Below are 16882 nucleotides of genomic sequence, written 5' to 3'. Positions count from 1 at the left end.
AAGTCATTGCCAAAGGTGCGTAAGTTCCTGTAAGAGCACCTACATGCGATGCAAGCCAAGCTGCTGGTTGTCCTTCGCCCCTGGTATGTTCGTCATGAATGTTAACATTGATCTTACCCACCTTACGATATTTTTCCAACGTCACCCCTCTAGTGGTGCCTCGACCTTGACGAGATTGTACTATAGACTCTATAAAATATAACATTGTAATCAATTTCATTTATATGTCTATTATAGGAACTTAATTAATAACTTTTATGAGTATTATAGTTTTACCTTGTTCTGTAGAGTCAATCTCTAATGGTGAGTCTGAAGGAGAGGTAGGAACAGGTGGAGATGGGTTGCGAACTTCCTTCCTCTTTGGTGGCATAATTTCAAACTACTGATACATTCAATAAGTAAAATATTTGTCATCAAGTGTAATGTTAACACATAATTGGTCAATCATAATCTGTATCAGTTTCATTTGACAATTCACTCTCATCATCTGTAGATATTTCAGATGATTCAACATTTTCCTCAACTGTCGCATCAAAAATTTCAGCCTCAATATCTTCTCTATTTAATAGAATCATCTCATACTGGCTCAAATCCACAAACAAATTTAAGGCGGGTTGACTCTCTTGGTATGCTTCTTGAGTAAAGGGGTCATCTTCTTCTTCATCTTATCCTTCCACCTGAGGGATAACATCATATATATTTCTTGGAGAATATTTTTGTACTACTCGCTATTGATTTCCTAAGTTTGGGTCATCTAAGTAGAATACTTGAGATGCTTGAGAAGCCAAAATAAAATGATCATCTTCATATCATTTTTTTGATGTATTAACACTCAAAAAATATTCATCATCACGGATTCCAGTACGAGGATTGCTTAAATCCCACCAATCACACTTAAAAAGATACACCGCAAGCTCTCCCAAATATTTCATTCCAATTATATCGACAATAACCCCATAGAAATCAATATTTTCTCCATCATGACTTCCTTCGACTAGGACACCATTATTTTGGGTTTTCCTACAACATTCTTGATCCATTGTGTGATACCTACTTCCCCGAGAAATACATGCAGAATATCGAGCAGCGCGTCTCGATGGGCCACGCGCCAATGCATACAGTTCATCCGATATATCATTTGGATTATTCACATGCATTTTTACAACCTATATATTGAGTAAAGTATATATTATATCAAAATTTAAATCAATATTTTTTTTATTGGTTATTGAGTAAAGCATATGTAATGTCATTACCCGTTCTTCAAACCATCTCGGGAACTCCTCTTCATGAGTCTGGTTTATATCATTTACTCTCAATTCCTTGAGCACGTTAATATGATCACTGAAATTTATGATTACTACAAATCTTTTATATTCTTAGACTTTTTTTAAAGTAAATGAGCGAATTTAAATTAAGAAAAAGCTATAACTTACTTCAAGTAGTTCTCTATCTCAGAACAATTGTTCAACACGTACCACTAAGCTTTCTCAAACTCTCTTCCACACAAGTCATAACCACGCACTGCACCAATTGGATGTACTTATTAGGAAAACATAGAAAACACATTCCGTTGCCTTGCTCGGTCAACGTCAAAGTTTCTTTCTGGCCGATCAAACTGAGTGTCAAATCCATGGAAATATTTGGAACAGAAGGTGTGAGATTCCTAATTTTCATGTGTTTTAATTCCCTAGTATTTATTTAATTATGTTATTTGTTATTTTATTTTATTTGTGATATTTTATTTATGTTATTTTAATTGTGTGTATTTTCGTTTTGGGCCTTTGTTTTTGTTGTGTTTTTATTTTTTGGTGGGCTATGTGTGTTTTTATTTGTGTTGTATGTTTCTGTTGTGGGCCGTGTGAGTTGTGTGTGTGTTCTGTTTTGACCCAGCCCGTGTGTGCATGTGTTGTGTTTAAACCCGTAGCCCAACCCGTGCGAGTAACCCAGCCCCTCATTTTATGCAATGGCACCGTTTTGGTCAAGAGCTAGGGCTCCATCACTTTCCCTTTGGCACCGCACAACACATCTTCTTCCTTCTTCTTCTTCTTCTTTTTTTCTACTGGTTTCTTCTTCTTCATAGTTGCTGTCATGCCGAATTCTTCCACCAATCATAACTCGACATCATAGAAAAATTTCTTCCCTCACCACCGGCCACCACCACCTTATTTTCCACCTCCTCCTTCTATTGTTCTTCTCGATGTCACTCGGCATGAGCACCGAAGGCTTGCTGGCAAGCCATCACTCCATGCGGCCACCTCCTTCCACCGTGAGCAGCTCCGTGTCGTGCGGCAGTGCACTCCGAAGAGTTGCTGTCCAGTTGTCGTGCCACACGTCCGCACTTTAGCCTCCCTCTCCTCCATGGCTTGAGCTGCCGTTTTCACCATTCTTCCACCCGTGCGACACGCGGCCCCTCCAACCGCCATACTTGGCCTATAAATAGGCCACGGCTTCTGCAATAAAACTGGCCAAGATCCTCTTTCTCTTTCTCTCATTCAAGCTATTTCATTTTGGTGTTTGAGTTTTAAAATTGTGATTTTGTTTGTGAATCCGAAAGCTTGAAGCTTTGGCCGTGCTTTGTTTTGTTCTAAAATTGTGGAATTTCAATCGGTTTATTTTGGTGAATTGTGGGAACTAGCCGTGAGTTGAGTTTCTCATCAATTTTCTTAGATCAAATTTCTTTGAGAGAAAACCCACTAGAAAAAGCCACTGTTTTAATTTTTGAAAAATCATTGTTGCCGCCGTTGTGCCGCCACCTTAAGCAACGCCCCTTTCGCTTGATCTTCCAGATTTGTTTCCCATCTTCTTGTGTATGTAATTTTCTAGTTTTAATAATAAATTGTTATAATTGTCATTTGTAAACTGTTGATTTGTTGGTCTGTTGGAATTGGTGTTGGGTTATATTTATTAATTAGAGTTGCTGGAATTGGGCCTTGGGCCAGATTGGAGGACGGGATTACGCGTGTAGTTGGTTGTAAACTATATTTTTGTAATTATTGAGAAATTGTAAATGAGTTATTTAAATGTATTCAAATAAACTGTTGTAATGCATATTTATCATCTTTAATAAATTGTGTTATTGATGTCACGTTGTCTGTTTGTAAATGAGACTGAATATGTGAGTGCGTGTGTATCACGACCCCAAGCCGATATGGGACATTATCTCGGTGGAGCTCTTCTGGTCACTTGGGAGCGTAACAGACTGACGTGACATCCCCTGAGTTGTCGCAGGGTGACGACGAGAACGGACAAGACGGTAACGCTCTCGTACCGATTCCATGACCTTTTGGCTTACGAGGTTAGAGGATGCTTGGCCATGTACGCGCTGGGCGCAGAACTAGGCATCGCTAGTTACGAAGTCTCATACAATGACGTTACCCGTAATGTGACGATGAGAGCCAGGGTGTGCGGACGGTCCATAGGGGAGACCGTGGTACATGCGTAATTTTGTAATAATTATGATCGGGGCCAAAAACATTTTGTGTGAGTATTAAAAGTGTATTTTTGGGAAAAATGAATGGGGGTTGTTATTCTGCATTTTTGTCCGTATGGGGACGCGTGAATTTATTAATATGTTTTAAATCTCCTGGATGTTGTTTTGATTAATTACTTGCTGAGATGTCATAATCTCATTGTGGTGTTTTACCCTACGGTTTCGTCTTATGGTACAGTAGAGTCTGACGCAGAGCCCGAGTATGAACCCGAGCGATCAGCTCCGCCAGAAGTTTGAGTTGCTGAGTTATTGTTCAGCGTTATGGGATTTGTTTCTCTTATATTATTTCCTGTCTTTAATTTATCTGTCAGATGACTGTATAATCCTTGTAAAATTATTTTACTGTTTTTGAACAAATTCTGGTACTTAATAAAGAAAGACCTTTTCATTTCTCCGCTGGGAATATTATTTTGTACACTTTGAATACTGGTCGTTGGGGTGTGTGATCTGTGTGGTCAACATCCCGGTGTCACGAACTCCACAAAAATAACACGTGGGGGTCGAGGGAGCCACAGAAGGTATGCCACTCATCGTCAATATATACTTCTGCAATTAATCCTTCTGGGTGGGCCTTGTTACCCACTGTACGTTTCAACTTTCCAAGAAATCATTCAATGAGATACATACATCTATATTGAACTGGTCTTGCAAGTCGAGCCTCACATGATAAATGAACGGCTAGATGAACCATGACGTCAAAGAATAACGGTAGGTAAATACTTTCTAACTTACACAATATTATGGCAATTTCTCGTTTCATTCGATCTAAAGTTTCTACATTCAACGTCCTAGCATATAAGTCTTTAAAAAATGCACCCAACTCAGTCAAATCCACTTGCACATCTCTCGTCAAGTACCCACGGATACCAATAGGCAATATACGCTGTAAGAAGACATGACAATCATGACTTTTTAATCCAGTTATTTTCCAATCATTTGTTCGCACACACCTTGTTAGATTCGAGGCATAACCGTCTGATAATTTTATCTTCATTAGCCACTCACAAAATGTAACCCTTTCGTTCCTTGACAATGTATACCACCCAATCGACATGTAGACAGACGAACCATTTTCTTGCAATTACATTTCCCGTCTTATTCCCAACCACTTCAAATCCTTCCTTGAGTTTATTGTATCATTTGTTTTTCCTTCAATTGACATCAATGTTTTCAATACGGATTCGGAGATATTTTTTTCAATATGCATAACATCAAGACTATGCCGCAATTTTAACTTTAACCAGTACGGAAGTTCGAAAAATATATTCTTCTTTGTCCCATTCAACTCATTCGTAGCTCATTTTCTCTTTCGTTGTTTTTTACCAAATTCATTACAACCAACATCTATAAATTGTGCAAGTACATCTTCGCCAGACAAATATGGTGGAATTTGGCCCCATTCAGCAATTCCATCAAACATTTTAGAATTTCCACGCCATCTATTGTCACCAGGTAAAAATTGACGATGACCCATGAAACATAATTTCCTCCCGTACGTAAGCCATTCAGATTTGGTATATTTGTTACAAGTTGGACATGCCATTTTCCATCAAACCATGGGTGATCCTGATCAAATTCCTTCCACACTTGGGAGTCAGCAGGATGTGACAAAATATCATCGTTCTTTACTCTGTCTAATGAGTGCCATGTCATGTCTACAGCCGTTGCGCGTGACATAAATAATCGTTGTAATCTAAGTATTAATGGAAAGTGGTGTACGACCTTTTGAGGAACATTTTGCTTGTCCGATGTCCATCTTGACTCGTGGCATATGGGACACTCATTCAATTGCTCATTCTCTCGCCAAAATAATATGCAGTCATTCTTACATGCATGTATTACGTTGTAATCAAATTCGAGTCCTCGTTTCAACTTTTTTGCTTTATAGAAGTTATGAGGTAAAGTATTGTTTGTCGGAAGTGCCTCTTTAAACCACTGAAGTAACATATTGACTGCCTTAATAGATAATTTACACATTGATTTTATGTGAAGCAATTTTACGATAAATGACAACTTACTGTGTCTTCTGCATCCTAGATATAGCTCATGCTATGAATCATTCCACAATTGTGCAAAAGTGTTATGGCCCCATCATTTGAGCTTGATGTGTCTGTGTCACCTTCATCCATAAACATTTCCGCACTGATGTCACCTAACATTTACTCCATATCCTTATCATATTCATCTCCAACAACCTCTGGTTGTACATCTTCATCGATCTCTTCTTCTTCATGTGGAGCCTCAAATGAAGTTGGATATGGTTCGTTGTGTAAGACCCAATCAGTATAACCCTTATCAATACCTTTGACAAACAGATGCTTTCTCACCAAGTCTATCTTATGAGAACGCAAATTCCTGCATTCTCTGTGGGCATCTAATACACCCATCACTATCGCATGTACCAAATGCGAACTCCAAGAATATCTTAACACCTTTAGCATATATATTGTAATTCTGACCCAATCGATCACTAACTCTCATCTAACTCTTATCCATGCCGACTATATTCATTACAAACAATCACGTATGCATCAGCAAACAAGCATGTATCATGTATCAATCAAGGAGTATGCCACCTTTCACCTGGTAGTTGGTCCTATCACGTTCGGGATTGTAAGATCATAGTCGCCAACCTATGATCTATTATCTGTCACGTCCAACAAAATTTCAGTAGCATTTCCCTATAGTTCTCCAAATATGCTCGTTTGGTTGTGTGCACTGACGATTAACACGTCATTGCACCATCATCAAAACTGCATATCCGGAGAACAATGGATGAATCTACCAAAATCATAATGTTGGACGACAACAGATATAGTTCAATAGTTTGCGAGAATGATCTTACAATCTCAAACTATCCACTCTGGATAATTCAAAAGTTATCAATCAAGCATTCATCCGGATTGATCACTCTCGAACGGGTCTAAGATTTATTTTGATGAACAAACAAAGCAAGATAGGCTAACATATGTCAAACAATAATAACATATTATTTATACAACAATACAACAAAAACATAATTAGTAGGTATTATTTAAAGATTTAATAGTATTTTAATTTAAATATTTGTATTTTTTTAATTTAGAATTAACTATTTATGTGTTATTAAATCCTAACTATTTGTATTTTAATTTAAAGATTTAGAAGTATTTTAATTTACAAACTTCATTTTATTAATTAAGAATTAAGTATTTAAGTATTATTAAATCTTATCTATTTGTATTTTAATTTAAAGATTTAGTAGTATTTTAATTTAGAAACTTCATTTTATTAATTTAGAATTAAGTATTTAAGTATTATTGAATCTTAACTATTTGTATTTTAATTTAAAGATTTAATAGTATTTTAATTTAAATACTTAATTTTATTAATTTAGAATTATTTATTTAAGTGTTATTAAATCCTAACTATTTGTATTTTAATTTAAAGATTTAGTAGTACATATAATTTACAACTATCCTTATATATTTGTATTCTAATTGTAAATACATTAATGTATAGTTTACGTTCGAACGGTGCTAAACTATGTTCGAACATAACATACACGTTCGAACGGTAAGACTAACCCGTTTGAACGGATTCATTCTAGATTTCAGTCGTCTTCAACACGGAAAACCCCATTAATCACGAACTCACATCAACACAAACAACAATATCAAGGATTCAAGAGCATACAAATTTCCAATATTGCAAAATATTATATTCAAACCAAAATGAGAATATAAAAGGCATTTCTGAATTTTTGAAGATGAAAAGGCAAAGAGATTAGATTATATGCCATGCGAATGAGCTCCCCAACAAGTAGTAATCCAAGAATAATTGAGTGAGATGAAAACTCTTTTGAGTTTGGGGGCTAGATTGAGGAAGAATTATACCTGGTGTCGCGAAGGGTCTCTGTTTTGTAAGAGACTGAGAGTGGCGTGAGGGAGGAGAGCGAGATTGTGAGGTTCTATCGTGTATTTGTAGTAGATTTCCTGTTCGAAAATTTGTAGCGGGAAAAAAATCCCTCCTAAATTTTCACGTTCGAACGTATAAATAGTATGTTCGAACGGTAATGGATGCATTCCCGCTCGAACATTAACCGTTCGAACGTTTATTGTTAACAGTTCGAACGGTTTGGTAAATGTTTACTAATATTTTTTTTATGCTATACCTTCAAATAAAAGAACAACATTAATATATATAGACATACTAGATGATACTATAGTTTAGTAACATAGTAATATCATATTATAATATATAATTCATAGTGTCATGTAATTAGACTATAACACAAATATATTATGTTAATATATTAGACTATATATGTAACATATATATAGTATTATATATATGTCATCTATAGTACTAGCATATATAGTGTCATCTAATTAGACTATAATACAAATATATTATGTTAATATATTAGACTATATATATAACATATATATATAGTATTATATATAATGTCATCTATAGTACTAGCATATATAGTGTCATCTAATTAGACTATAGCACAAATATATTATGTTAATATATTAGACTATATATATAACATATATATAGTATCATATATAATGTCATCTATAGTACTAGCATATATAGTGTCATCTAATTAGATTATACCACAAATATATTATGTTAATATATTAGACTATATATATAACATATATATAGTATTATATATAATGTCATCTATAGTACTAGTATATATAGTGTCATCTAATTAGACCATAAATACTTAATTAATATCTTAATATATTAGATTATAAATAACATATATAGTATCATATATAGTGTTATCTAATTAAACTATAATTAAAATATAATATATTAATATATTAGTATAATATTTTAATGTATTGAAGTAAACCGTTCGAACGTATTTTAACCATTCGAACGGTATTGCATAAATAAGTTCTCGCGGACGGTCATTTTCACGGACGTTCGAACTATTAACAAAATTTCATTTTTTCCAAGTGAACCATCCATCTCTGCCGTTTAAAGCCGCCGTCGCCACCGCAAACAGTACCCAGTCGAAGCCTCTTCCTCTAAGCACCGGTATGCTATTTTCTAACTATTTTACCATTTAAATTTAGGTTTTTGATGGATTATTTATTTAAATTAGGATAAAACAATTTATCCATCAATACTCACCGTATATTTGCTTAAATCCATTGTAGGAAGGTTTATTTAAGTCACTTTGTATTTCTTTGTTGAAAAATCGATGGAATCAAAGGATTCCATGGATTTCAATGGCTGAGTCGACTCAGCGTAGTCGCTGAGATAAATTCGCATACTATTCGAACGCTGGTTAGGGCGTTCGAACGGTACTAACCAAATATGTAATATACCATTTGAACGTTGTTTTATACGTTCGAATGATATACAAGCCAAACAGGTTTGCATACCGTTCGAACATTATTTTAAGCATTCGAATGGAATAATTAATTTTAGTAATATTAGTGAATCAATGTTTTTATTCCATATTGTAATTATATTAAATCTTAACGAGAATAGATATTATATTATAATTAAATTAATGCCAAAATTTATCACATTTTTTTAAATATTTATTTTCTATTAATATCAATCTAATTAATATTAAATAATGTGATATTATTTTTATAAAATTATGTTGTTCACAATGTCTCACTTTATTAAATTACTATTCATATGTAATTTAGTGATTAGTTATTTATTATATTTTTATCGTTAATGTTGTATTGATAAACTCTTTAATTGTAAATTTCAGGTTGATTAAAATGTCTTCTTCTAGGGCGGGACGTAAGCGACGCAATCTAGCTGAGACTAACATCAGTCTAGGCAGGGAGAGGACTGTTTCACTAGAGCGACAAGTGAAGCTTTCTGACTTCCAGAGTCTTGTCTGGGAGGGTCATTCCCTGCTATCAGTCTTCAGCGATCGTGGTTAGGGACCTATCTTAGATGAGCGGGAGGAATCATGGGGGACCGTCTCCTATATTGACATTGTTTCTGAGTTCTATAGAGAGCTCGTTGGTGCCAGCCCAGATGACGGAGGGGCATACAAGATCTCTGTCCAAGGAGTTTCAGTTGTATTTTCACGGGACAGACTCTCTAAGCATCTCGGTATTCCTAGGCTGCCAGATGCATATCTAAACGTGGTGCCTAGAGAGTCTGATCCTTCAGCTGAGGCAGAGACAGCTGAGGAGGAGGCACCAGTCTATACAGATGAGGTCGATACTCTTGCTGATCATGAGGTGAGGGATTTGGTTGTTGGTCCAGATGCTCCCCTGTATGACGGGACGAAGAGCATCAAGCAGGTAGATCTATCTTCTTTCTTCAAGATCCTGAATTTGATAATCGCCAACAATATTGACCCTCAGCAGCACAAGACAGAAGTTGGCATTGACCAGACAAGATTTATGATACAGGTCGCTCGTGGTATTCCTATCGACCTGGTGGGGTATATATTCAATAGGATTCGATCAAAGTTCTGGTACATTTCGACGGATATGCTGTCATTCGGGATCCTGATCACCCGATTTATGCTATTTGCAGGTGTCGTGCCTGATGTTGCCGAGCGTAAACGAGAGTCAATGGGACCAATCAACAGCACCACCCTCTCACGCAACATGGGACACTCGAGACTGCGTCTTCGTGGACATGTTCCAGAACCGGTTGATCTTCAGAGAGATGCACAACCGGGAGATCATGGAGTATCAACCACTAGGACATCTAGACAGAACGAGGCATAAGTACACAGCGCTACTCACGAGGACATGGCCGAGGTCATCCGTGCAGCGATCAACAGACAGACATCAGCATTGATCGATGCAGTGCATATGGAGGTCCATTATGCTGTGTCTGAGTTTCGTACAGATAATACTAGTACCATCTTTGAGTTACGTACGAAACTTGATGCCATGTTTGCGACTCAGGTCACCATCAGTACTCGATTGACACAGATAGAGGAACGCTTAGCTACAGTCGAGGAAGTGTGCAAAGAGTTAGGGTCTTAGTACTTTTTGTCTTTTTTTTGTTTATTTTTTTTTGTTTTTAGAATGGACAATATTTAGTGTTTTGTAAATTCAGTATTTAATTATGAATTAGTATTAGTTTATATTTTCTAAACTAATTATTGATTGATATTATTCCTATTATTTAATTGATAAATTTTTTATAATTACTAGTTAATATAAATATAATTCTCTTAAAAAAACATATGATCACCGCTCGAACCATGCAAATAACATTCGAACGCTGAATATTGTACGTTCGAACGGTATATCAATTTTCCGCTATAATAATTATTCTTAACGAGCCAAAATGTATGTTTGAACAGTGCTGATTAATCATTCGAACAGTGAAAATTATACGTTCAAACGGTAGAATAATTTTTCGCTATAATAATATTACTTAACGCGCCAAAATGTACGTTTAAACGGTTAAATTTAACCGTCCGAACGTTAAAACATTACATTCGAACGATTTCATTATTAGGGACAAAATATTTCGTCCCTAATCATCCCGTTCGAACGCATTCGAAAGCGTTCGAACGGTTTTGTTCTTTCATCATTTTTTAAGGACGAAATATGAAATTTATCCCTAAATCTCACTTTTTGGGACGATTTTCATTTCATTCTAAAAGAAAATCGTTCTAAAAAGTCTTTTTTATTGTAGCGGTACGTACGTAGGATGTGTTCGGAGGCAATATCATTCATTGCTAGTAGTAAAACCATTTATTATTTCCCCCTTTTTCAAAGGCATGCACATGAACACATGATGATGATGATGTTAGTATCCATTATCCGTGCTATGTTGATTCTTTTATAGAGAACTAACGAAAGATTTTTGAATATGCCTATATAAAATGATTTGGATGGATGATTCAATAGCAATAAATAATGTACGCATGGATATATATATATATATATATATAGGTCTATTTAGAAAGTTTTGTGTCATGCTTATAATTCGCATGATTCATGCTGGGTTAAGGCTGGGTAGAAATTGATGAGATGTGTGCTTCTTACATGTACTTGCTCAACGATTAAAAAATATTATTGTAGCACAATAGTCAGCTCTATTTGATGAGATCATTGGTAAGCTTAAAAACTATACTAAATAAAAAAATATTATAATAATCGGCTCTATAATATTACAGTATGACGTATCACATCAAACTATATTAGTTTGTAAGTTTACTTTTATAAAAAAAAATTTATAACTAAAGCATATCTCTTTATAGTATAATATTTTTTATTATAAAATAAATCTAACAGATTACGTGTAAAGATTTGTGTAAATATGAAAATGATTTAAGGTATATTATTATTTCAATTAACTTTTTCCATATATATTTTATTAATTAATCAATAATCTCAAATACTAAGATATAAATCTAATCATGGGACCCACATATAGTGCGTTCTTGAGACCTAGAAAATCAGAATACAAAATATAAGTTTATGACGTTAGTGAGTGATTAGTGGAGTGGTGGGGAGAGAAGGAGTCCTTGGAAATCAAGACGAATGTGAAATAGTATTAACATTTTTATAAAATATAAGGTTATTTTACAAAAATCATGTCTCTTATATAAAATATAGTTGCATTAAAGGTGGTAAAAAAGATTATGTCTATTATTTTCTTTTAAGAAAAAATTGAATGTAACTCAAATTTATGGTAAACATCGAGAGGCTGACGTCATTGGATGGTGTAAATGGCCTCTTTACACCAAGTCCGGTCCAAATATGTATCTAGTTAAATTAGTAACAAAAAAACGGGAGGACCTTCATGAGAAATTTTGATTAAGAGGGCGAACTTGTTTGCATGAGTCCTATGTCATAAGTTCGATTCTCTGTCGGATCAAACTACGATTTAAGTTGTTGGAGGTCATGATGATAGATTGTTGTGCTAATCTCTTCAGAGATTTAAGTTTTCTAAGTGAGTTCTAAGAGTTTTATCATGGGATGGTTTCCCATCATTAAAAAAAAAAAAAACACAAACAAAAACTCAATAAAGATGGATTTTTGGGTCGAGTAAATACTAAAACTTGATGCTCATCTAACTACAATCAATGAGATCATAAATAACGAGCACATGTACGGCTCAAAGGCAAATGAGAACGAATAAGATTTCGTCTGGTTACATAAACTATTACATCTCATCTAATCATTACAGTTTTCTCAAATTTTCATATAAAATATAGTAATTAATTCAACTTTTTTAAATTTTAAAACAAAAATAATATTAAGAAATTATATTTTAATAATATTTTATTCGACTTTTATCTGATCTGTGTAACCAAAAAAGACCTAAATGAGCTACGCGTAGCTTCCATCCAAAGTTGTACTCGCCAACTTGAAGTCCTTGAAATGATATTTCAAGAAAATAAATCATGCACGCCTTCATTTCCTCATCCTCTAATTAAATTTGAAAGAAAAAGATGCAAATGGCCCTTAGAAGTTCACCAAACCAAAATACATTTTTCATAAAATTACTAAAGATAATATAAAAATACGTTTACAATTAACAAGACTTAATTTGATACATCAAATACATTTTTCAACAATTATTTTATAATCTAGATGAAACTATACTAATTTATAAATTCTTTTTATATAATTTCTTTATAGAACACGTATTTTTTTTATAAAAATTATTGTTCACGAATATCAAATTTTTTCCACGATAGAGTAGTAAAGTAAAGCTAAAAGTTCATTTGTGAGAAAGTCGCCTTTTATATTTGTATTATTGATGGTGTAAAGAGCTTACGCGTGCTAGAAAGTAGGAATGACGAATAGAAGTCATGCCATACAACACTCTAAAGTCTAAATACAGGCCAACCTTTATTTTTTTTTAAAAAAAAAAGAAAGAGAAATGAAGCAAGTGAGATGAATCTAGTGATAGATTCACAATTAAAATCCCATTTTGTAGTTTCCTTTTCTTAAGGATTTGAGAGAGAGAATTTGTTTGAGAACTGCTATATTGACCGAAAAAACATTCCGAAAAAACATCCCAAATAGGCTATTTTATTTTTTTATTTTTCTTTTCTTTTTTTTCATGTATTTTTTTAGTCATCGTAAACATTTTTAAAAAAAATTAAAAAATTCACAATATTATTAAAAAATACTTCTTTAATCACTAAATAAAAAAAAAAATCATTCGAGACACAAATTCGGGACACATTTTCGAAATAAAAAGCATTTCTCTTGTTTTTTAAACTATCAATATGCAAGTCTAAATCAACAGATTTGAATTGCTATTATAAGTATTATAGTCATAAAAAGATCATATAAAATAAATTTATAAGTTGATATGATTCCATATAATACATTAAATTAATTTTATAAAATTAATATCGACACATTAATTTATAAGTTAAAATATTTATATTATTTATAAAAATAAAGAAAGCCAAATTCATGCACACCTTGCCTCCACAGCTCTGCGTTATTATTGTTAAATACACTTCGATTTGGTGTAAAAAAAAAAACCAAGCACAACCTGTCCTTTCTCCCCAAACGAATATTCCCTCTCTATTCCAAAACCTCCTCAACTCCTTCCAACTCACTCCTCTCTTCTTTTAAACTTCAAACCGCTTCTAGATTCAATAGAATATCCCTCTATTTTTTTTATACTTTTCAAAAATTTTAAAGCAAGAGATTGGTGCATGAAATTAGACTTATAATATTATAAAATAAATAAATAATATAATAAGATTGATTCCATCTATTTATTTTTATCTGTTATTCTATCACCGATTCATCGAGATTTTGAAAAGAGTAGTACTAGGCTACAGCCTAACCGAGCATCACAAATTTATCTTTTTTTATATATTTTTTTTATCATATTTAAATGTTTTTAAAAATTAAAAATATATATTAATATACTAAAAGTCAATTTCTTAACTATTAAATAAAAAAATTAAAATAAAATAAAATATATAAACTAGCATTTCTCTTCTGAAATGCAATTCTGATTTTCTCTTATATATATATATATTGGAAAGACGGTAACAAACGAGCCAACCCAGAAACACCACAAAAAAGCCATAGAACCCCATGTGTGAGGCATTGAAGAAAAACTACCAGCTGTGTGAGGAAATTGGCCGTGGCAAATTCGGCACAATATCGCGATGCTTTCACTCGATCTCCGGTGACTTCTTTGCCTGCAAAATCATTGACAAAAGATCTCTCGCCGATGCCACCGACCGTGAATGCCTCGAGAACGAGCCCAAGATCATGACCCTTCTCACTCCCCACCCCAACATTGTCAAACTCTTCGACATCTTCGAGAACGACGACTTTCTCTGCATGGTAATGGAGCTCTGCGAACCCTTTACTCTGTACGACATGATAATCCAAAGAACTCTTTCTGAGCACCAAGCTGCTTTGCTTATGAAGCAACTTCTCGAGGCTTTATCTCATTGTCACAAACTAGGGATTGTGCATAGAGATATCAAGCCGGAGAACTTATTGTTCGATGGAAGGAACAATCTGAAAATGGCGGATTTTGGGTCGGCTGTGTGGTTACCTGAGGGGAGGAGCGTGAGAGGGGTCGTGGGAACGCCGTATTATGTGGCGCCGGAGGTGTTGATGGGGCGGGAGTACAATGAGAAGGTCGATGTGTGGAGTGCTGGGGTCATTTTGTACATAATGTTGGCGGGGGTTCCGCCGTTTCACGGCGAGTCGGCGGGGGAGATTTTTGAGGCGGTATTAAGGGGGAACTTGAGGTTTCCGACGAGGATCTTCCGGACGGTGTCGCCGGCGGCAAAGGACTTGGTGAGGAAGATGGTTTGTAGGGATCTGTCAAGAAGGTTATCTGCAGAGCAAGCCTTGAGTAAGCTCTGTTCTGTTTTGTGCTTGTTTGAATATTTCATATAAAAATCTTTGTTCAATTTCATTCTTCCTTTTATTTACTTTGACTTATATATTTTGTTTGTTTAGGGAAAATTTGTTTCTTTGCTCTAGTGTTGTATTTTTCGATGTTTTGTTTTACTTGATCCAATACGCAAGAGTTCAATTTGTAATAAATTTTCAATAAATTACCACTTCCTCACTTCTGAAACAGTTTCTGAATAACCGACCTGAAAATATAGGACTAGTTTGATCAATTTGGTTCTGTGTTCTGTAATTTATGGGTTTCTTTTAAGCTCTTTTGACAGTGAGATCAAATAATATGATTTTAGATAAAAATTAAAAGTTAAATAAAATATTATTATAATATTATTTTTTAATATTATTATTATTTTAAAATTTAAAAATTTAATTATTTATTATATTTTATATAAAAATGTAAAAAAAAATATGACGAGAAGATGAGATAAAACCGTTTGAGCATCCGACCATAGTTTTCTGGTACCAACTGTGTTGTTATTTGGAAAATGCAGGGCACCCATGGATCCTAAACGAAGGAACAGCTATGCAGTAGACTGTGACGCTACTTCAAAATAATCAAGAAAGCAAGCATCATAGCTAGCAAACGCAGTTTGTATCATGTGGTTTGGAGAATCCCAGTCTTTCCCCGCCTTGTCTTTTGTTAATTTTTCATCGAGAAAAAGATTAGGAAGTGAGAAAGCATATGATGACAAAACCAAGAGTTTTTTTTTTTTTTCTTTTGAAGTGTATGAGGGGCCATGATCATCTGGGAATGGATGTTTCTGGGAACATAAACGTGTTTTTGAGTATGGAATTTATATATGTTTATCGTTTTCCTCTCTTTTTTTTCCTTTTTCGTGGTATAAATGTGCCATTCTTGATGAAGATATGTAGCATATGCTTTGATATATTCCATTTCTTGTGTTCTATGCTTAAAACGTGTGATTCTTTTCTATGTGGTGGAAGTAAGGGTAAAATCGGTCCGGTTTGGTTTGGTTTTAGAGAAATTTTGGAACCGAATCCGTACATGTCGGTTTTGAAAATTTAAAAATCGATACAGACCGATTCATCACTAAAATTGAAACTTTCGATTTTTTTGATTTCAATCTGGTTCGGTTTTCCGGTTTACCATTTACACATGCGACACTATGTATGTTTAATATTATAATTTCTTTAATACTAAACTTAATTGTGAGAATTTAGTAGTTATTATTAACAACTACTAATTTGTTAACGTTCAATTATGGTAGTATAATATAAGTAGTGTTTAACTTATTTGTGAGATTAATAAACTTGAATAATAAGATTAAAATAGTAGAATTTGTGTCTAATTATACTAGTATATTAATTTTATATTATAAGATTAATAAACTTGAATAATAAGATTAAAATTTCATGTTATTTTAATTAGAAATATAGCATATAATATATATAAAAGTTGTATGAGTATTTTTTTCCCATTGACAATCTTTTTAAAATTCAAATTACGTTCTACATTATCCTAAAAAATACATTTAAGGAAAAATATCAAAATGATGATTTTTCTTGA

The 16882-nt window shown here is 33.8% G+C and overlaps 1 protein-coding gene across 1 annotated transcript; it reads left to right on the top strand.

Moving 5' to 3' along the window:
- Positions 1-14428: 14428 nt before the first annotated feature.
- Positions 14429-16246, top strand: LOC121263868 (phosphoenolpyruvate carboxylase kinase 1-like). The gene is made up of 2 exons (XM_041166951.1): positions 14429-15295; positions 15846-16246. Exons 1-2 carry the CDS (start codon positions 14518-14520, stop codon positions 15884-15886), a joined length of 819 nt encoding a protein of 272 aa, XP_041022885.1. The 5' UTR covers positions 14429-14517; the 3' UTR covers positions 15887-16246.
- The last annotated feature ends 636 nt before the right edge of the window (positions 16247-16882 follow it).

This window comes from Juglans microcarpa x Juglans regia, chromosome 4S (assembly GCF_004785595.1).
Source record: "Juglans microcarpa x Juglans regia isolate MS1-56 chromosome 4S, Jm3101_v1.0, whole genome shotgun sequence".
Lineage (NCBI taxonomy): Eukaryota > Viridiplantae > Streptophyta > Magnoliopsida > Fagales > Juglandaceae > Juglans > Juglans microcarpa x Juglans regia.
This window is presented reverse-complemented; position numbering and strand designations above follow the sequence as displayed.